The 23,337-nt window shown below is 40.1% G+C and overlaps 2 protein-coding genes across 3 annotated transcripts; both read right to left on the reverse strand.

The window, feature by feature from the left end:
* Positions 1 to 2,516: 2,516 nt before the first annotated feature.
* Positions 2,517 to 16,453, reverse strand: LOC136779061 (proton channel OtopLc-like). The gene is made up of 10 exons (XM_066736370.1): positions 16,092 to 16,453; positions 14,642 to 14,872; positions 13,163 to 13,392; positions 12,458 to 12,720; positions 8,239 to 8,475; positions 7,218 to 7,423; positions 6,811 to 7,124; positions 6,287 to 6,452; positions 5,885 to 6,170; positions 2,517 to 5,805 (listed from the first exon to the last, which is right to left on the reverse strand). The coding sequence occupies exons 3-10, from the start codon at positions 13,247 to 13,249 to the stop codon at positions 5,100 to 5,102; spliced, it is 2,265 nt and encodes a 754-aa protein (XP_066592467.1). The 5' UTR covers positions 13,250 to 13,392; positions 14,642 to 14,872; positions 16,092 to 16,453; the 3' UTR covers positions 2,517 to 5,099.
* Positions 16,454 to 17,034: 581 nt separating this feature from the next.
* Positions 17,035 to 18,992, reverse strand: Vamp7 (Vesicle-associated membrane protein 7). Of its 2 annotated transcripts, XM_066733112.1 has the most exons (6): positions 18,753 to 18,992; positions 18,607 to 18,654; positions 18,148 to 18,359; positions 17,938 to 18,075; positions 17,723 to 17,881; positions 17,035 to 17,635 (listed from the first exon to the last, which is right to left on the reverse strand). In XM_066733112.1, the coding sequence occupies exons 3-6, from the start codon at positions 18,349 to 18,351 to the stop codon at positions 17,474 to 17,476; spliced, it is 663 nt and encodes a 220-aa protein (XP_066589209.1). In that variant the 5' UTR covers positions 18,352 to 18,359; positions 18,607 to 18,654; positions 18,753 to 18,992; the 3' UTR covers positions 17,035 to 17,473. The 2 variants fall into 2 exon arrangements, with proteins under 2 accessions (XP_066589209.1, XP_066589200.1); XM_066733103.1 differs by lacking the exon at positions 18,607 to 18,654 and having other exon boundaries at positions 18,753 to 18,987.
* Between the last annotated feature and the right edge of the window lie 4,345 nt (positions 18,993 to 23,337).

Consider the following 23,337-nt stretch of genomic DNA (forward strand, 5'->3'; position numbering starts at 1 on the left):
CGGAATACCCTGAAGACTATCCGACCTTCGACCTCTCGCCGTTTTCTATTACTCTTCGGCAAGGAACTCCGTAGAGAAGCAGGGGATGGAAGAATCCCTCGGTACGGAAAGGTTAAATCGAACTCGCGGTGAATGCGGCGTGCAAGCCGCGTTCGTCCGTGGACGGATGTAAACAAGCCGAGTCCTCGGGACTTGCGCGTTTCTGCTGCGATCTCGCCGGCACGTGGGGGCGGGGGTGCGCACGCTATGGTGCTCTAATGGCGAGAGAGCCCATGGGGTAGAGCGCGCGAGAAGCCAACCCCATGCGATGGGGAAAGTCGATCAATACCTGCAGAGACTGCCAGCCTGCCGCTTTTCCACCCCTTGGGCGGATGCTACCCCCGCCCGCGCAACAAACGGCAACGTCGCTCATCGCTCTTTCTCTTTCGCTTTCGCCAATTGAACCTCGCAAAACTTCAACAATGTCGCGCGTCCTTCCCCCATTAGCATATCCCTCTGGCCTCGCTGCCTGTATAGTATTAAGCACAACAGAGGGGCCAACGCAGTCCACTGTGGAAGCATGCCTATCAACACAGCGGAGCAACGACCTTCGATATCGCGCGTATCCAAAAGCAATTTTATTCCTCTTATACCTTATTCCTTCCTCCAGTCATGCCCTGCAGTCAAGAGTATAACCTTGCGCTAGTTTAATTTTTACATTGTATTTATGAGCATTCTTCTCTCGTAAAATCATTTTTGATTTTTCTAATTCTCTACAAAATTTTACGCGAGAAGAGTTTCGTACAATGGTTATAAATTCGAGGGTCAAAGCAGGTTATTCGAAGATGTTTCTCGGTACGTATATATATATATATATATATATATACGTGTGTTAGAAATTGGATATGAAAATTTTTCACTGGGAAAACTTGTCGGGTATAGGTATTGATTTTACGTGTATCGGATGCGAAATGCGAGGGTATTGCGCGTCCAGGACGAAAATGCACCCTTCTTGGAGTGTCGGGAGACGGTGATCCCCTGCCTGCACGAGAGAGGGTAGGATTTAGCCCTGTAATTATGGGGACTGCAACTCTCGGAGCGATCAGGCTGCTTCGGCTTTATTGTGCAACGTTGCTCGCAAACTCATAACGAAGCAGATAATTATTCCTTCGTGCTCGAGAGCTCTTTTCAACGTTTTTCTCATTCTCTCTCTCTCTCTCTCAACGACGCCCACCGATGCTATTTTCCTCAAAAGTCATCTCTCGTTAAAGCACGCTTCAGCCTCAAAGGACCCCCTTGTGATTCGAAGATTTGCCGAGTACCACATTTTGATATATGAATTTTTTTTCCGCGTTATTGTACCTCTTTCCTTGTTTCCAATTTTCTCCATTACTATATATATATGTATATGTATATGACGTGGAGAAACGAAGCGAAATTTCAGTGATTTATCGAGATAGAAACTCGTTGAGGTTAATTCAGCTCGATGGTATTTGTTGCGCGAATCTATATATTATTCGCGAAAGAAAGGATTGGTCGAAGGATGAAATATTCCAGGTGGGATGTGAATAAATTGGGTCCGAGAAAGGTTTTAGGTGGAGCGAGAGTAGCGACGTGAAAAATGATATTTCTTCGGGTGAGTTTCCGTACGCTAACACACCCACGAGGTAATTGTACCAGGTGCGCGAAGGGTCGGTCCGTTCGCACGCTCGCTTGTGCAACGATCCTCTCACGATTATGAAAAAGAATCCTTTTCTCCACTCTCCGCCTCCTCCTCCTCCTACTTCATCGCTCGAGTAATTCGTACGCACAGGGATTCCAAGAGAAATCACCGAAATTTTCTGCTCGCTTTGTTAATTCGCCTCACGACTATATCGCTTTTTCACTGTCAATACCATCTAACATCTCGTATCACTTTTTATTTCCAGAAGGTTAACCATGTAACTTGGCTAGGTCCTCGTTACGTAATATGAAATTTCACTTGCCACGATTCGCTCGCTAAATAGTTTGCTAAATCGCTGCAATGTGATATAGTTTAAGAAAATTTCTATAATTCTCGAGTTTAAATTGCAAAATGATTTTCTAAATAAATAATGTACGACGTGTGCACTGTTGGTGGAACGAACGTTGGTCGGTTAGAGATTCTTGGTTGATCAGAACGGTTCTTCAAGCACCAAAGTATAGCAATAGTATATAGCGAGTGATTTCTAGGTCGTACAGGTACAGATGCGAAGAGTCCACTTGCCACTTACCTTGCAATAGCCTAGCTCTTAAACGGAGAGAAAGTCTAAGCACTAATCGATTTCCTTTCCACTAGATTCGGGCTGGAGGTCAGCTACCGGATGACCTTGGTTATTGGATCTGAGTAAAGAGGGCCTACCTCAACGTTCAGGCCCCTCGAGTTTATTCGGAGATAAATCCCTGGAGCCCTCGAGCCCTGAAATAATCATCCTATACTTGCCTTACCTCGCGCTTCGACCCTCCGATCGATCAACCACTTTCCTTAGGATAAATCTGATTAGTCTCAAGGTCATCGGTGATAGAAGCACGCATTTTTATTATTGCGGACGAGTGTATTGCAATTCGCAAGGTACAAACAGTACAAAGGGTATAAGAGTACAAACATTGCGTAGGAACTAGAGTATGCGGACATAGAAAAAGTACAGTTTAGAAACGTGGCATAATAGAGATTCTCCCATCGATAGGGTAATAAGCCGAATTGCGCTTTTGGTTGTTCATTACTTTTCGTTAATCGAGAGAGCTCTTGTGGCCCCACTTTCGTCATATCTCACGGGGAGAGCTCGTGCCGAGAATTTTCGGGCTAATTGTTGTCAAGTGTGGAAAATATGTGTGTATGTGAGAGAGAGAGAGAGAGAGAGAGAGAGAGAGAGAGAGAGAGAGAGAGCAATGAGTAATTCGAAAAATATCCGCAAGAGGATTAAACTGGAAAATGAACCAGGAATCTCAACACGAGTCCCGAGATCAATAAACGTAACGTTACGTGCGTAAATGTTGTTTGCCGTTACAATAAATATTATAATAGAACAACGCAATAATAAATATATAATATATATTTATATATTTGTATTTAAATATTTTTTTCAATATTTTTCATAATGTGGGAAGAAACGTGTTGACACACCTAATCTAAACATCGAGTGGATCCATCCATATTTACAACCGCCCTAAACTAGTCAACTATCTTACAATAGACTCGCTGGTGAATATCTTCTTTATGCAATTCGCTATAGGACATTCGGTATTAAACTGTCTGGCACGAAACGCGCATTAGCCATAAATACTCCTATATCGCACAAAGCCTCTTTGCTTTCTCTCTGTACCTTTCCCTTTGTATCTACTTCTCTCCCTTTCTCACCAAGATTCGCTCTCCTTTTTCCACTGCCACTTAGTCCCCCCCCCCCCCCCCTCTCTCTCTCTCTCCCTCTTTTACTAACATTCACGCACATCACACAGTGCAACTCGCTACATTTTTCTCTCGATTGAGCATTAAAATTCGCGTAGGTCATCTCAACTCAGCAATCCAAGATAGGAAAACCATTTCTCGCCGATAGATAAGATATGTTTGCCCGGGATCTCTCAAAATTTTAATCGAGAGAGAATCCAGTTCTTACTTTTATTCTAAAAAAGCCCAGAGATCGTTTCACAGATCTACGTCTCTGGATATAAAGAGTCTTTTCTAAGGTGATTTTTCAGTTTACAAAATTGCAGTGCGAACTTTGATTGTGTAACGTGCTAAAACTTGTTCCTCTGATCTGGCCGGTATGAATCACTTACGGAGAAATGGATGATAAAATGGAATAAATTGTTTCTCGCTTCAGTTTGATTTTATCGCTAATTACACGTAATTATTATCGTTTGCCCAAGAGTCATGACTGGTGGGACTAATTATGTAAAAAATTCTACCACAAAGTGGACCCTTGTGCAGCTGGCTCCGCATTAGAAAGTCCAATGAGTTCTAACTATAGTGCTGTTTTTTTTTTTAGTAATTGTCTACATTTTCTGAATATTAATTTTTCATTTTCTTTTTAACTTTCTTGAAAAAACAATTTTTTGCTCTGAACATTTTTAAAGTGAGAGTGCTGGGCTGGAAAAGGCAAGCGCTGTAAAATAAGCATAAGAACACTCAAATCCGACAATCCGATTCAAACTCGCTTTAAAAATTTCAAAGTGAAAAAAAAAAATTATTTGAGGAAAGTTAAAAAGAAAATGAAAGATTAATATTCAGGAAATATAGACGATTATTAAGAAAAAGCGACCACAACTTATCGGAGTATCTAATTATGGAGCCAGCTGCACAGAGATCCAACGTGGTCCATCGAAAATACGTAATGTAAAATACACGAGGGTAGAAAACTTTAAAAATTCACTCTTTTTACGATCCATTTCTTTTGACAGTAGTATCGAATTAGCTATTGGACAAGAGATATATTGATTGGCGTGTCGTTTGTACTATGTGGAAGACGGATATCCGTGAGAGCAAGATATACTACATCGATCCACCGATCGGATCGATCGATTATCAGGCCCGAGGGGGTCTGATCCAACTGCTCGATCGCAGTTCCCCTCTATTCGACCTACTCGTCTATTTTGATCCGTAGGTTCGGCATTTATTCAGTCTTCAAGGTTATAACTCACCTAAAGATAATTTTTCTCGCTGGTCATCTTTGAAAATATCAGTAAAAAACTCGTGTAAAATGTGACATTTGTCTCCAAAACGTCGGAGAACCGAGCGCTCTACTTCGGTGATTATAAAAATCTACTTTCTACGAACGACGACAGACCTATCGATGATTGTGCCTCGTGGAAAAATTTTTTATAAAAACGTTACATCTATTCCCTAGTATAGAAACGAGGGATTGATCTCTAAATGAGAGAGAGAGAGAGAGAGAGAGAGAGAGAGAGAAAGATAGGGGAGGGGGGAGGATATCAGACTATATAGCGAACTTGTTCGGTTCGAAATGATTCTTGCTGGGATAGTGATTGGGTAGTGCTAGACGATATGACGATGCTTCGTTTTCGGCTATGGCGTCCAGTTTGACCGGTAGATTTTTGGGTCGCTGGGGCGTCGGCCTCCAAACGGCGTCTCGTAACCCCTTACGTCACATGTAGGTAGGTTTGACCTTGTACGCTCTCTTCCATATCTCGCAGAGGCACACCGTACTGTGGAACCTGTAGAATATCGCCAGGGGCATCGACACGTGAGTGATGATCGTCCAAGCCCAGAGTCCGTAAAAGTGCAGTTGTACAGGATGAGACTCGGCTCTGGATTTTTCCAAAGTATTGATAGCCCACATCGCCAGATTCGTTACGAGGAGAAACGTCACGATCTCCCTGCCAGGTTTCCTGCGAATTTGTTCGGCAGAAGCCACCGACCTCCTCGAGGCATCGAGGATAAAAATAGTCTGACAGGTGGTCTGTACCACACTGGCCAGAGCTGTCACGAGGACCAAGACTGTGTGCCTCTCCAACGTAAAGTGACCTCCTATGATGGTGAACGTCGAATATATGAACATTCCAGTCTGAGCTGCAACCAGGAGAATATTATCCAACTCCAGATTCCTGTTGCCATCGTATCGCAGTTTTCTCATTTGGAACATTCCTATCAAGGTCGCCAGAGTCGACATCCCATAAAGCGTCAGCTCGCAAACGTTCACTTCTGTCACTGCCAGACTAACCAGTTCCGGTCTGGATATCAGTACGAAGAACAGGATAAGAGATATGATGGTCAGAACTAGGATTAAAATTCCTACGAATAGACCTTTGTGCGCTCCTGCGCAATCGACACTGTAATGATGAGGAGACCTCCTGAAAGAAACATTTCTTATTTCGTTGCTCGAATTATTTGCACACCTTCCACTCCTTCATTTTATATTAAGAAGATTACCTGTAAGCATGAGTGTGATGACGTGTACCAGTCGGAGTTACGGATTTTGAGTAATTAGCCTTGGAGATTTTTTTCCACATAACGTACAAAATCGCAGCACAAATCAGACTGTATTCGATGGTGCATGGGAACAAAAAGGGACTGGCATCCTGCACGAGGGAACCCATGATATTCGTACGTCTGCACTCGTAAATGTGGTGAGGTCCTTTCAATCCTCGAGGCAGCCTCACATGCTCCCCATGGTGACCGTGCGTCTGGCCCCCGAAATGAAAATTTCCTTTGGTCCCTGGATGAAAAAAAAGTGGAGCATAAACAATAAAGTTCCTCTATAGCAGAGTCTATAAAATTTCAATGGGGGCACGAGACTCGAATAACAAGAGACTCGTGTTAAATATAGTTTACCCAGTCTATGAGAGATCCTGAGGGAATTATTCTCAGGATTGTAAAATGTCAGGATTTCATGCTTGGTTTCCTGCACGAGGACATTGAGCCACACTGACAGGTTGGTACCTATCATGTGCATGAGACCGAAACGCGCGACTACTCTATGTCGATGAATCTTCATTTGCTGTAACGAGATAAACAGTTTCAATTAATCCTTTTGTAAAACTGTATAAAAATTAATAGGTATGCTATACTACATCTACATCTATATATATATATATATATATATGTGTGTGTGTGTATATAGAGTCGACCAGAGGTGAACGACCTTTTCTCTTGAATTAACACGGTGGCTACCGAAGTTGTATCGATCGCAAGCACGATAAAAAGAACATCGCGTCGAGCAGATTTTGCCTGACTCATTGATCTGTGGCAAAGTGGCTCTATATACGTCATCGATTGTGAAAGGCTAAGCTTTGGAAAGAAGAAAATAAATATAGATTTGCTCGCGAGGGGCAGGTAAACGATCCTTGGCTCGTCACCTCGTTGTTGAGGAATATGAAGTACATCTGGATGAAGATGAAGGCCATCCTCGTGGCGGGTGTCAGGGCCAGCATGATGTTGTGACACTTGGTGTTTTGTTCCAGCTCAAAGTACTGGCCCAATTCCAAGCCGGAGTAGATCATCGAGCCAATACCAAACGCCACTGCGCCCATTCGCAAATAGAAGCTACCGTAGTGTTGCGTCGGGCTGCCGTGGCTAGCGTGAGTACATCCGGATTCCGGAATGTCACTGTCTCCTCCGGCCCCACTGGATGATCTTGACGAGTCCAAATCGCTGATATCGTTCTGCTTTTCTAGAAAATTCAAAGACTATGCTTGAGAAAAGATTGCACGAAATTATGATGAATTAAATTGTCATTGTTTCAACGTCCAACGTATATACGTACTTTTTTTGGATTTACCGTCCGTGGTGTACAGCATGAGGTACATGTACATGAGAAAGAGCATGCTGCCGAAGTAGAGATAGAGATAGAAAGCCTCGTAGAAGGAGGGCGGTATGTAGGTGGAGATGACTTCTGCCATTGGAAAGGCAATGCCCATGACGACCAGCAGCTTTCCATAAAGGGCGCTCAGCGTAGTTGCCAGGGCGTCGCTAAAAATTTCACTCGTAATTATTGTTCTGTAATTGAATAAACACAGCACGTGATTTGAAGGGGGAGATGATATCGGGGACATGGACTACGAGCGATTCATTTTACTGGATAAATAGCGGAGGTACCATTGGCCGCAAATAAATCTACTCCCCGTACAAGAATTGGCTAAATCAAACGTAATCGCGTGGCCGCTGATAATAGGCTCGTATCTAATTTATAAATTGACGGTAATTGGAGTGGAGGCGAACGACAGGAAAATCCGGAGGATCATGCGAAATGCTCGTGATCGCTCGGGGAAAGAAATTATCGGGTCAAGAATTAACCTGTCGGTATAGGTATGCTAAATACTTTTCCACCGCTCTGTGTGTGTGTGTGTGTGTGTGCTATATATATCTATATATATAGCTATAGGTTTAAGAACTTTATCACTTGAGATTTTTTTTTCAAATCTGAGTAAAAATTAGAATTGATAACTGAAATGTGTTTTAATATTTCTATTTTGCCATTTAAAATCTATTTCAATTTATGCGATTGAATATTTGTTATATATATATATATATAATAATAGGTGAAACACTTAAAGAGACGCCGTGTAGTATGAACGTAAGAGAAAATTTTTCTTTATAATTATAATATTTATAGATATCAGTATGTTTTATGTGACCTTTTGCACTCTGAGAAGAATTTTAAAGAAAACTTGATATTTATTACAGTTCCGGAGATAATTGAATGATTGTATTTTACATTTGGACTGTCGCAAGTGTCTGTTTCTACACACACACAATTTTTTTTTATTAAACTCGAAGAATCTTACCAGCCGATATTCTTCATGTTCCTTTCATCGGCGACTTCGAGGAAGTATGACCTTGAAATGGGATAGCAGAGAGTAGAAATGGGCTGGGATGAGCATGGCAGCGTCAGGGCGAATTGAAGCGGTCGTTGCAGGTTGCGAGAGGGCGAGCTGCTGCTGTGTCTAGACAGAGTTTCCGGTGAAACGATTACTGCCGATGGCGAAGCAGGCGATGGCAGCGCGGCTGGTAATCCTGGCCAACTGCACACAAATGATCATTTTTATCTGTTAAACAAATCTCTGTCGAGCGATCTTTCATTGTCTTAATGAAGAGTATATGTATATAATAGGGAGGAGTGACAAGGAGAGAGAGAGAGAGAGAGAGAGAGAGAGAGAGAGAGAAATTATTGCGCATGCCTCAAGAGGGAATATCGAGCTGTGCCAAGGTCACGTGTAAAATTCAGAAAGATCTGGTATATAATACAGTTGATGAAATTTAAGGTCAGCAGAAAGTCGTAACGCTTGACAAATTATACAGTGGCACTAGCTGCACAGGAAGAGATCCACTAAAGCTGATGGCTTTGTGAGTGCGATCAACTGACATATAGCTTTGACTTTCTACACTACCGTTTATCTAATAATCCTCCTACTTTATTCATTGAACCGTATCACCTGATTTGCACTTATTGCCCTAGCCCAATGTTTGACCTATGAAAATCGTACTTTGATCGAAAGTGGAAAAACGTTTTGCATAAAATTTTAATTAATTGCAGGTACGAGTGATATGGGTGAACCGAGGTTGTATCTTGGAACGTGGTAAATTTGCAATCTGGATCTTTGAATGGGAAGGGTTCAGAAAATTTGCGATGGTCGTACTCCGTTAAAAATGTAAACGAGGCGATGGTGAGGCGCAAGCAACGAGGGTCGAGCATCGAATCGAGCCAGGGGGTTGTTTCAGGTCTTTTGATAAGGAGAACACGTGTCGACGTAACACGCACACCAGAGCCAACGCTTACGGGGAATTCGCCTGCGATGTGTGCAGACTCGTCCCGAGCTTTTGAAATTTTTCAAGTAATCACGTAGCGTCGTCGCTGCGCTGGGACTGGCTGGGAGCACAGTCGAACGTGAGACTCGTGAGAGGTCGCCGAGGGACGAGAGGGCTGGCAAAGTTTGATTCATGCATTGCAGCCTGAGAGCCATTCCTATTTGTCGTGGAGAATCAGGAGAATTGCGACTCGAGAATTTCAAGGACCTCTTCCCTATGCTCTGTTCAAACTACATTTTTCTGTCATGCTTCATCCTTTTTCACATCCTTCCAATCACTTTTGGCAAAGAATGACGTTTGATGATTGTTATGCATTATTTGTGGAATAAATTCAAATATTATAACTTGATAAAAATTGTCATTGATTTTGTTTTTTTTTTATGGTTTATCAAAATTTGCAACAAGTCTTTCAAAGACTGCCACATTATTTCGTTGAAACTAAAAATTTTCGGTGATTCTTCGTCCTTTTCAAAATTTTTCCAGTCACTTAATAATGCTAAACGACTAATCTGTATTTAATCGTGAAACAAATTTAAATATTCCAGCTATATTTCAATTGTCATCTCTTCTATATATATATAAATATATATATATATAGCTTATCGAAATTAATAATATCAAAGTTTCCCAATAAAATGCTTCAGACACCCTCTTAGATTCACCAATATCCCTCAGGACTTGTCTGGATTTTTTCCTTAGTTTTCGTGGCAATCTTATGCCTCTTCAACACAGGACTCCTCGATTGTATCGATTCGAGTGGTTCTCGTTTATTCTCCTTATCTTTCAATTCTGCTCTTTTTGACTTGGCCAAAGAATAGGAAGGACTGCTTGTGTTCTCCTGTCCACTCGATACGGGTTTCAAGGCTTCGAGAACTGTCATTAGTCCTCACGATTTTTTGCATCGATTTGTCAAATTGCAAGAACCATTTGTGCCGCACTATATTATTTAAAATTTAATTCTGAAAGATAAAATAGTTAAGGATGTAGCGATAGAAAGGAATGGAGGTTCTTCGAGATATACGGATAGTATGCTTATACGATAGTTGTACCTGAGGGACGTCTCTTTAATCAACATATCCGGGTGCGCAGGTGTTAATGGATTGGTGGAACAACGAAATGGCGTGTTCAGAAGCGGATGGCAGAATCACCACGGCCCTCCGGCTCGTGACACGATACTCCTCCAGACCTCCAGCGCGCATTACTGACTGAGGCCTTAACAAGACCATCGTTGCTTTCGTTCCTGTCCTGTGTCTGTGGTCCGACCCCTACCCCCTCCCCCTACACTCGCGAGATCCTCGTCGAATAATTTATTATATGCGCCATATACTCTCTCGCTAAACACGTGACCGACTCTCTCTCTCTCTCTCTCTCTCTCTCTGGCAAAACGCCCGCAGTCAGACGCTTTGCCCGCGTCTTCCTGCAGAGCCAAGATATTCAGCCCTTTCCCCCCCCCCCCCCCTTTATATAGCCTCCGCGCGCTGGTGGAAATCCAAGTCTCCGCTGAAATCCCGTTTCCTCGTCACTATAATTATAACCGCGCTGCCGATATATTCCTCTTATTATTAGAAAATTCCTTCGAGAAATAAATCCACCCACGCATCTTTGCTCTTCTTCGGGAATTTTTGCTAAAGTTAACATATCCCATAATTGGTCGAATAAATATTTCCACGAGTGCTCGAGTCGAGTATTCCTCTTCGCGCGCGGGTATACATCGAAGAGACCCGCGCGGCGAGGGTAGATTGAATATTTTTTGCACGCGAGGACGCAAAATAATTCGTCGAGCGAAAACTCGTGGAGTGCAATTTGCGGGTTTTTAATTTGGGATGGGAGGGTGGGGGTGGGGTTGCATGGTTTCCCAGCTAACGTCAAAGGGAAATTTCAAAGAGAAGAGAGGCGAGAGAGAATGGAAAATGATTGCGCGTGTACATGTTGTAAAATGTCGCGCGTTGATCGAATTTGCGGGTAAATCGTTTCGTCGGGGAGCGCGAGAACGAACGTCGTAAAATTCGCATTAGCAACGTTCGTCGCCGCGCGATCGATATCTCTCCACGGTGTCCTGGACCAACGCAACGGGGACATTGGAAAATCCAAGCGGCAGATTTTGCGCGAGACTTCAATAGGCTCGATATTAATTCGCACACGCTTCCCTAACTGGGAATTGCGTTCGATATCCGGCAGACGTAATCGAGTTTTCCAATGGACCCAGGAAAGCTGTGATTTTGGCCCTTGGCATCCATAAATCGCTTCTAGCTGACCGTTATAATCCCGATCAAAATATCCTCTTCTTTATTGTACGAGCGTAATTTCACCTTTTTTTCACGGTCAATAAAATTTCAATTCACGGATCTCCTATATATATATATATATATATATAGATTTTGGTCTCTCTACTGCAATTAACGAAACTTTGCAGGAATATCATATATATTTTTATTCCTCAATTACGCTACACGCTGGAAAAATTATAGACTGAGGCCATTTCTCGGGATTGCCCATCCTTCCGCGTGCAATGAGATTCAAGTGCAGGGGAGGGAAGGTGTAGGTATTAGGTATGACGGTAATTCCGCGTTCTCCCGTAGGGAGACGTTAATCGCGGTCTGTGATTAATGCTGGATGTGTTGGACACTCGGACGCAGACGCCCGGCAACCGAGCAAAGGGGGAGAAATACACGGAGCAACGTTTCTCATTCGTTCGAACCTTTTTGACGTCTCGAGTAAACGTACGGTGATTTTTTAATTACGTTGAAAGACTTCCTGATCGATGAAACAATTGTCAAATTTTTAAAAGAAAATCTTGTAGGAAGTTAAGCATCGAGTTATTGGAGAGTCAAAATTAGTACATTTTTTTCTTTTTTTTTTTTTAATATAATTAGTTTTAATTCTAATCATATATATATAGTTACTCTCTAGAGGTCACGAAGGGTAGATTCCCATTCTCGTCGAGCTCAATTTACACGGAGTAACGTTTCACCGTCGTTCGACCCTTTTGGATGTCTCGCGTAAGCACAATGATTTTTTAATTGCGTAAGAAGATCCTGGTTCGTGGAATAATTGCAAAAAACTAGAGGAAAACTCTGCTATACGTAATATATATGTATATAAGAAATTAAGCAACGCGAGCTACTGGAATTTCAATGAGAATATTTGGTTTGTTATTATATTTTGTTTTCAAAAATATATAATAATATATATAGTTACTTTCTGGTGAGCGCGGTGGGGAGATCGCCGTTCCTGTCGGGTTCCGGGGGGCAGATAATGGGCCCGTCAGGTGTTCGCATCGCAGCTTCCATCGCAGCTGCTTCCTCCTCTTCTCTCAGCTCCTCCGACGCCTCTTCCGGTATCGTCGTGATATCTTCGATCGGTGGTAGCTCGTTCCCATTCTCCTCCATCTGGTTGTCCAGCATCTGATCCGAGTTGGCGTCCCCCGGTCTCGTCACTTCCTCGATATCCGAATCGATACCCTGTCGATCAACGTCAAAACTACTTCATCTATAAACTATCGGTTTGCACCGAAATTCCTGCAGTTATCGGACTCCGCTCGATAACCCTGTAACGCTCCCATCTCGAAAGCCTCGGGGGCTTCGACGATCATTTAGCGCATATATACTACAATTTTGAAGCTAGATGATATATGTATTATATGTAAAGGACGTAGCAGAGAGAATGCATTATGACAGTGGATATACATATTAAGGCGAAAGGGGAGGACCAAGAAAGATGTGGAGGAACGTACTATATATATATATATATATAGAGAGAGAGAGAGGGAGAGAGAGAGAGAGACGAGAATGAAGAATTCATATATATATATATAGAGAGACCCTGAAGAATTTGAACGCAGAGCAGGTGCAGTGACGTTGGATGTTCGATAATATTCCTACGCATCGGATGAAATTATTTTACCTGAGCAAAGTCCATGTAGAAGGAGTCCCTGGAGTCCGAGCTGCCCCGGCGGAGCCGGAGGCTGAGATCCGGCGAGCTTTCACCCATCGTCCCTTATCACGCTGGCTGGCTGCTCTGTGTGGTGTCCCTTACCGCCCTCTCAGGGCGGCCCACCCCTTCGACACCAACCCCCTTTGTCTTTCACGAGCACCTTCTTGCTCCACGGGAGAGGAATTCTAAAGAGGGCGACCCTGCGCACACAATCCAAAGAGTTTGCTGCATGAAAGAATCGCCATTGGATGACAGATCGCTTTCTCGCTCGTCCAGAAAACAACTCGGGCCAAAGACAAAGTAGAAATCAGTCAGTCGTACACGAGGACTACGTGCTTCCCTCGCAATGGCGATTACCTCCGATTCTGCGTCTCTACACTATACTCCACTCTAACCCTAATAATTACCAAGGGACGTCGAACCACTCGAATCTGCCAAACAAGAGTACAGTGTATATTGTTTGCAAATAAAAAGATCGTATCATCGTCCAATAACGCGAAACTTGGTTAACTGTCTGTTTTGCATATTACACAAGTGAATTTGCAGCTAATCGCGTTAGCCAGCGTAGAACGGGGTATAGCTAGAGCCTTTAGCTTCGGCTCAGCAGCGTTAATTGCGTAAGCTAGGTAGTGCACCGCTAGAGACGGGAAAAGGGCTGCTGCTGCTGCTGCTGCTGCGAGCAACGTACGGAGATTAATTACTGCCAGGTATAGGGCTACGGTAAGCTCTCTGCTCTCTCCTGCTTTTTTGCGTTCAAGTACTTTTTTACTAATGCTCACCAATGTCGTAAGCCGATATTATAAAGCCCCGTTCAGCACCGCCAGAGAGAGAGAGAGAGAGAGTAATTCGCGCTTCAATGTCATTACGCGTGTATAGGTATTCGTTCAACGTTGCTTTTTCTTGTGTACGAAGATGTTAATCCGTATTGAGAAAATAATATATCTCGTTTTGTACGGTTCGACGGGAACTGTTAGTTCCCGAGGGAAACCTCGAGAGTCTTCCTGCGGATAAAATGGTGTTTTGTTATTGCAACAGTATATTATAAAATATACGCGAGGGAGAATGGATCGAAGAGAATAATGCAAACTGGTCGGTCCATATAATCATTTAAATTTCCGACTTATGTATGTATACTTAAACGCTCAGACGCGCTGTTTCCTGCAAGTTTCGGAGAAGGGCTTGGTGTACACCAGGGATAGACTAATGACTGCCTAGAGGGTTTCCAAGAATTTTCTACGATCGTTCCGAATTTTTCTTTAATTTAATTTCTATCGACTGGCTGTACCTTTATTGTACAGTCGCATATTTAAAATTCTCCGTTTCTCACAGGAAGCACGAAAAATATCTTTGCATCTATAGAGTGTATATAGTATAAAATGTTCTTCATTCAATTGTATATCGCAAAGAAGATATACATTTCCGAGGATAGAAATTTGTAGATCGATTCACCTTCGGACGACATTGGTGTTGAATTCTTCGGCGACAGATCGACAAACTAGTTGAACGTTGCACTGAAATTCTGCGTGGGATGAGCATTCTTAGCGTCCAACATCGTTCAGAACGCCATTCCGCGTTGGACCCTCCCCGATCCTCCAGAGTTTTATGGCTCGAATGCGTGGCTCCGTAAATTTCTCCATCAAACGGCACCCCATGCGTTTCGGGAAACTGCTGCTGCTGCTGCTGGAGGGTAAGATGTTGCAATTACTATACATATATATATATATATATACGAAGCGTAGTATACGTATATAATAAACGGGAAATGTTGTCAAACGCACGTGCCAGTTTTACGCTCTTTTACGATATTTATTATTTTTTTCCCTCGAGACTATATGACGAGCGAAAAAGTATTTTTTTATCCCACCCCTCAGCGCGGCCTTATTATTTTTAGCGACGCGTAAAACATATAGTTGCCGAGTGTTTCGATTTTCCAGAAAGCGGCATGCAGCAACGATTTTCCAATACTCGCGTGCCGGAAGCGTCCAACGGCGGACAGCAGTTCATTGCCTTTTACAAGCTTCGCGCCGCGTTTCTGATGTAATCGGCATTTTAATCCAAAGTACGTTTTACGTGTATGTAGTACCATAAGTTTCATGCACGCAACAGGGTATGCACAGCTAGAATATATATAAATGTATGCTCCAGCGCTGGAGATGCAGGAATTCCTTGATATCCTTGACCGATTGTTCGATAAAAAAGCTTATTAATTATCGCGCGATGAAAACTGCTACTCATTCGCACTACCAATTTCCACGCGCAATTTTATCTTATAGACATATGGTTCTTTTGTTAAAAGTTAATTTCCTTCGCACGCTCCTTATTCTTACCAGACCAGTTTCACTTTCATGCATGCACGTATATATAAGCGTGTCCTGTGTCGGGCAGGGCCACATCCCATTGGGAACTAGATTTGCCGCCTATATAGGAAAACTGCACTACCGCACTCCTCATTACCTTTAGGGTGTCGATCGAATTCGGCCGGGCTGAAATAAGCGCCCCGCGAGAGAAACTATGTTATAATAAATTACTGATTACAGCGAATCTCGATAAGCCAGTAATATTTCTAAAATCGCCATTACATTGGATAAATAATTTTTGTAATATTTTTTACGTGCAAAATATAATTGATGCTCCATTGTACACTTGCGGATAAATAATTGTGCTAAAGCGCGCAGGAAAATTTGGCCGAATGCTCGCGAGTCACGGATTTTTTGGGGGTAGTGTATTGGGGGAAGGAATTTGCTAGGGTGGAGAAGAGATGAGTAGCAGAGGAGGGGGGAAGGGTGCGATACGAGGTTTTTCAAGGTATCGGAGAATTTTTTCCACCAAAAGTATATATATGAGAAGATTCGTGGGACGTAGTGGAGGATCTTTTGGGTGAAAAATTTGGCGGACTCACCGTGACGGCCGTTCTCGTGGATGGCGGAAGGAGCGGCCGGTCCGGCTCGAGCGACTGGCGCTCGGCGGTGCTCGGGTTTACGGGCGGCCGCCCCCCGCGAGCCACCCCGGGCTACATGCACTTCGGGCCACTTCGGGCCAAGGCCCGGGAACTTGTTGAATGCACCGCAAGTTCAATTTAGCTCGAGATTAACGCGCGCACCGATAGACAATTGCCAATTTCAAGAGGCTACCTTTCCACGCTGGACAACTCCACTCCAGACTCTTCGATCCTGACGATTGCAATTTCGGGGACACTCTGGCCACCCTAAAGGGCGCATCAGCGCATCAACCGAGGCATCGACATGCTCAGAAGAGTCGGGCTGCTGTAATGGCCCGGGCGTCGCGACGCCAGCGCCCATCCTCATCCGAACGACGCAGCTTCCAATTTCAGCACCCTCCCTCTAAAAGACCCACGAGATCCGCTTAAAATATAAAACTATGCGAAATGAGCAAGTAGAATCCTGGCATGTCCCGTGATTGATCTCTACTTTCTTTCAGGTTTAACGTTAATAAATTTATCGCTGGTATTTGCAAGTTTTCATAAAATTTCTTTCACAATGATACAGCCCTGACAGAATGACTTGCGCAGTTTCTATTTCTTCTTAACAAAGCCGACAGCTCTCCCCGTCCCATGGTTGCCGCGTGGAAAAATCTAATGCACTTAATGGCGCGTGCAAGAGCTTCAACCTGATCGTTAAATCGATAGAGGTCGGTTCATACAAAAAGTTTCATTCAATCGATTCGTCGGGACGATTAGATTCTCCTTTGGCTCGGCGAGAAATTGTCCGTCTCTTCAACGATCCCTGATTAGTGACAGACTCGTTGCATTTATATTAGATTAAATTTAAAACCGTGGCGAGGTAATGAATTTTTTTTTTTTTTTTTTTCTTATCGTGTACCTGTTGTTTATTTAATATTCAAGCGTTTAATGTATTATTATATACATGCTGTGTCCATATACAGATTTGCTGGAATTTATTGGTATAAACAATGCGAGGATAGTATCACTAATCCATATTTTATAACGTAATAAAAATAAAATGATTAAGTATATACATAAACTAACACAATAATATTTTTTCTATATTAGTTTGTAACGATCCTTATTTTTTATTAGGATGTCTTCATCAACGACTGTACATCTTCAAAATGAAAGCATCTCAGACCACATTTGCTCTTATGCACTTATCAACAACTACAAAATATACTAAACGATGCGATGTACATACGCATTAAATTGTCATGCTTTTATTTCAACCCTTTAGTATTCTTTCATTATTAAGATATGTGGAATAGCGACGCTTACGCGATAAGTTTAATGTTATTGTGTACCAGTTAATTTTAGTGACCCACACAATTTGGCCATGCTGGTCCCCCGCAAGATACTGATATCAGTACATATATGGCCAGTATTGCAACTCCACCAATAATCACATAAATCTTCACGTTTTTCCAGAATAACGAACGAGCCAAGTTTCTGCTTTGTTTATTGAAAGTAACAGACTGCAAAAAAAATTCATGTCAAATAAATAATATATATATTCAGTTTGCAGATTAATTAATTCCATTTACTAAAAATTTTATATTTACGTTCACAGAAAGATTATCAGTTTTATGCACCAAGAGTTCCAGCCTCTCCCCACGCATTGCAATATTGTCAATGTTTCTTACCATGATATCTTTCAATTCATCTAACTCTCCATGCACTTTAGAGAGGCGATCGATATCTGTCGATTCACTGTAGTGCTTCTGCAAAAAATATTATTAATATTTATGAAGAGATGATCAATAACAGATTCTTTTACCATTTCATTTGCCAAAACTCTGCCAAATTCTATATTCATAGCATATGCTACAGCTGTATGCGCACCATGTTCGTATGTAGCCAAAAATCTTCTTTTGATTTCATTTAAATATAAAAAGGCTCTGGATCTTTGGAACACCTGAAAAAGAATAATATTATGGATGAAAAATAATTGTTTAATATCTTTGATTAGAAAAAAAGAGATACTTACATCATCAGTTATGCACATATAAATTATGTTGTCAGAACAAATGTAATGGAAAAGGTATGGTCCTTGAGAGTATGTAAGCTTATCATCTTGAGGAGGAATTTTTGCCAAAATTTGTTCTGTAACTTGTTCAAAATTTCCAGCGCAAGAAGCATGTCTTGCTAGTATGGTTGGCCCTCTAGCCACAACACTGTATAAAATAGGCATACTGGCTTCTGCAATAAATTAAAACTCAGAGTTAAAAGTATTTTTTTCCTCTTGACAGATAAAGTGAATGAATCATTTGTCTTATCATGGTATATTCTTTCATTAAATTGCTGCATAATTATAGGTACTACTCATAATAAGCTTATATTTCTTAAAAGCACAACTTTAATTAGCAATGAAATACAAGAATAATGTATGCAAGGTCGAAAATTGATATCTGTTACTGTTACTATTCGATGCGTCATAAATTCTAACCTCTTCAAACAAGATGTGACAACAAGAAATTTTCGTATCCCATTATGTCTTTAAAGTAAAAAGATTATTAATGTATCAATGAACAGGTATATATTTTTATATCATACAAATAGTTGATAACACTTTTAAAAATCCTTATGACTTACAGGTTCTTCAAAAACCAATAAAACGACGTAGGATCATCCAGATATTCCGTATCTTTACTTTAATAAACCTTGGTGTATCTTTACTGACTGATTTCTGCTAACTCACATTGAAACAGTGAGCGTGTGTGAGAGAAGAAAAGTTGCAATAATGAATAAAAACTTATCAAATTATTAAAAAGTGTCAGGAACAGCTAGAAAGCACTAGCATTTCAACTCTCACACAAACAAAGTCACGTCACGTCATAACACAGGGCGAGGGTATACAAGTTACAAACAGAGGTATGTATGTATGTACTATGGTAGTACATACTAGGTACCATGCACAAGTCACAACTTCCATTTAAAGGTGGGAGTTGGTGAGTCGAAGGTGGGATAGTGACAATTTTCAGCGCCACCGTACATATACCACATGACACCACGCATGCAGTGCTTCGAGATTGAAGATATGACGAATGATATTTAAAAATTTATTGTAAAATAACGAACTTTATTGAATACATTTTATATACATTATATGGAAACCACCATTATTATTAATACCTGAAATAATAAGAATATAAATATATTTATATTCAAGCAATCAATCGTTTTACTTGCTTTCTAAATTTTAGGAATAAAATTTTATGGTAAATACTATTTTATTATATCAGTTAATGTTTCAAAAACCTTCAAAATAGACATTAATATTAGAAGCTACAGCTTTTCACAACCACTTTTTAATAATCTTAAATCAATTGAATTTAATGTGTATACCAATATGCCTTCATCGCCCTTACTAAAACCTTGCTCTGTTGATTATTGTAACATTCAATTGAAAACACGTATGCACAGCGAGTATGTTCAAAATAATAGTATCTTGTAAGGATTTTTTAATGTATAACAAACATTATTGAAGTAAACAAATCTTCTCACTTTTGCATTCAATTTGATAATATTATGCAGTTAGATTTCTCCAATTTCAAAAGCAATAACCATTTGTCCTCTAAGTAAAATAGCTTACACTAACATTTAATACTCTTCTGGCTCCACTTTAACAAGCTAATAGTGCATATTAGTTAATTCTCTTATTTTTGATCTATTAACTGCTTCAACAAGTTTTTCTTCTATTTTGACTGCCGATATAGTATGTTCTATATCTGATTTTATATCTACCTGTTCAAATTTCATTACTTCCTTAGGTAAAAATAAATCAGGAGCAGCATTTTCTTCAAGGCATCGCTTTGGCGTATATGGTAATGCTATTTCATCACTAAAATGCATAGAACAGATACGTAGCTTTCTAAGGACTACTTCTGTGTTGCTGCTGCAAAGTGGTAAATAAATTAACAAGGACTGTTATACCTAAAATATATAAGTAACAGAGAGAAACATTTATGGAGTTTCCTGTCATATGATTTAAACTAATAATGATTTTTATCAAAGCAAAGCTTTTTGTCTATCCTTTGGCATGCGATGACTCGAGACATGCTTATAATTTGTGCAAGGTGGAACACAGCATTTTCAAACCGTATTGTGTATAAAAGACAATACAAATTATCTGTATACATATAACACATATGTTTAATAATTTAAAATTTAATCATTTTTGCAATCGTCTTTGTAAAAGCACTTAGCATACTGTAATCTAGAAAAGATTAACTCCATCATTTATACAACGTTTGTTACAAAACTATACGAAATCATATAAAATTTACTAAGGGAGTGCTCAGATTAAAACAAATTCAACCAACGGAAGTAGGTAGGAAGCAAGCAATACACGACAAACCAAAACAACTGTAGCAGTCGGCCTGCATCGGTTTTGGTCGGCTAACATCGGTTCGGCTGCTCTGCAACCAGATTAGTTTCTTTCAGGGGCACAGATAGGTTGCGCCACTGCTACGAAAGAATGAAACGCGGGAATTTTAAGTTTGAAGCTCCATTAGTGCCAAAGGTTCGAAGTATCGTTTGAAGAAAATAAAAGTTTACTGGAAAAAAAAAATATTCCCAATCAAATAAAAAATTTGTCGATAGCAAATGATTCAATATCACGTGCACAGAGATCTATCTATCTACAATATTATAAGTATCGATATTATTCGCTCATTGTAGTGAAATAGCGCAAATCATTCAGCAGCAGCATCTTGAATGTCATTTGTGCAGTTGGTTCAAAATATTTAAGAGTATGCCATAAAGCCTTGATAATATATATGTGAGACAATGGTTGTAGAATTACTCCCCTATCATTATAACGACACTTTGAAAGTAATACATGTCGGTGAAAATACGCTTTCTATATATGTTCACATGCAGATTTCTTTCTTAAAAATTTTAGAACTGTGTCAGATGAACAAGGGGAAATTCTTCATCAAGACATTCGCTTCGTTGAAGAAAAATGCAAAATGTGATGAAACATTTCTATTGTTGATGAGCTATTTGCCCTTGGCCGCTGCAAATTCACAATCACAACACAAAAACAGCACACACGCTTTCCACTACAGGTCACATTCGCTGGCATTTAAATTATTAACACGAATTTTTATGAATATAAACGCTTTTATTTCTCAACACACACTGATGCACTTGGATATTATATTGTTTTAAAAGAAATTATTTCATTGATAATAAAATTAAGAAAATTGCGGATACACTGTATACACATGCACTGCGCACTGATGACTATTCCCGTTGTCGGATTTGTCCGAGCAGGTTCTCCCGCTCCCGGATGTCCCTCCGCCATATTTATTTTTGTTTTTCGAATCCGCCGTTGCGACGGTTCATTCGAATCTTCCGCCCGCGAGTGACAAGCGGCCGGATTTTTCGCTTTTCTCGCGAGCGAGTGCACTTTTCTCAATTAAAAATCCAATAATCTCCTATAAAACGCAGTGCAATAAGTGAGAGAATCGTAAAGGTCGTCAGTGCATGCGCACCGCGTGTGTCGTCTTTGCCTCGTGCATGTATTCGCAAATTTTCTTAGTTAATTCTTAAACAATCTTCTATAAAACAGTGCAATATCAAAGTGCAGTGTGTAGTGAAGGTGATAGCTTTGATCTTCCTATGAATTCGTGTAAAAAGTGAAATATTAGTAAATTTTTAACAGTGCCAATCGTATACATATGTGTTAAGTGTTTATTGCAGTGTTTATGTTGTGTGTCCTGTGCTTGCAGCGGTCGAAGAATAAAGTCTCAAGGATTCCTGCATCCTGTAACTCTCGTTGATTCTATTTTAAAATTGAATGAAGTATCAAACTAATCTTTTTCGGTGTAAATCGGCACAAATTTGATCTTTTTCCATTAATGAAAGTGATAGAAAATATGAACGGATCTTTTTGTCGCATATATTATGATTATAGAGTGCGCTCTTTCATGCAGAATTTTCCATTCTTTTTTTATCTATCTCAACATGTTTTTTTATATTACCGTTTAAATCTTGAAAAGCGTGAAATTTCCCTATATACAAAGATGTTTATATACTTATAGTCCAATAGAACAGTTGGAAAAATTCAATATGGGGTACCCAATATTGCGGCAATTTTGTATGCGAATGTTATTTTTTTTCGCTTCTTTCCGATATACTTTCTATAATTTCAAGGTAGATGCTGGCAAATATTATTCAAAAATCGATGTTCCTGTTGCTGGAAAGTGTTACTTTCAATTTCGCAGCATGAGGCTAAATCAAACTCTGGTGTTTTTTTAATGTTAACTGTTTTTTTGTGGTTTATATATACATTTTATGAAAGAAAATAATTCTTGTTCAAGTTTTACGTCTTTATTGGATATGTTAATTACTAATCTGAATTGAAAATGGTAAAATTAAAAGAAATGGATCCAATATGGTGGGTGGAATGTATAATTTCAAATACACAAAAACTGCAAAAAACAGTTAAAATGAAAAAAGAAATAATTTTTATTTATAGCCTCGTGCCTTGAAATTGGCAGTAACACTTTCCAACAAGAGGAAGACCGATTTTGAAAAATATTTGACAGTATCTACCTTGAAATGATTGAAAATATTGAAAAGTTACCATTTTCTTACAAAATCGTCGCCATATTTGGTGCGCTATTTTGAATTTTTCTAATTGACCTTGTGGACTTTAAAGTAAACATCAGTAAATGCCTCTCGATCCTAAGTTTTAGTGCAACCTTTTTAGAACTTGATACAGGAAAATGATGCTGCTCTTATAAAAAAAATAATAAATTTTTATTGATTATTATATTTTGTGATTAGAATTAAATCTAAATGATGTATTTAAAAAAATATATTATGTAGTACTGATATATTAATATTGCGGTTTTATCTTTCTTCATTTTTACTTGGAGAAACAAAATACCATTTCCAATTCGTACTTTATTAACACTATATAAATATCTCAAACGCGTGAAATGATCGCGAATTTCTGCGATCGTATTTAAAATGGGCATCAAAAACTGAATAGGAAAAATATGTCGCAGTATCCTTCCACCTTATTCCTACAAAATGCCGAACGTCCGAAAGGGATTTTTTTTTCTTCTCTTTTTTTAATGAAAAATATAGCACACTGCAAAAGTGTGACATAATTGAAGAAAAAAAAAAAAAAAAAAAAAAAAAGAAAAGAAAAGAAAAAGGAAGC

Source organism: Prorops nasuta, unplaced genomic scaffold (genome assembly GCF_024137725.1).
Source record: "Prorops nasuta isolate Cenicafe-Biocafe unplaced genomic scaffold, Cenicafe_Pnas_1.2 PNAS00002, whole genome shotgun sequence".
In the NCBI taxonomy this organism is placed as follows: domain Eukaryota; kingdom Metazoa; phylum Arthropoda; class Insecta; order Hymenoptera; family Bethylidae; genus Prorops; species Prorops nasuta.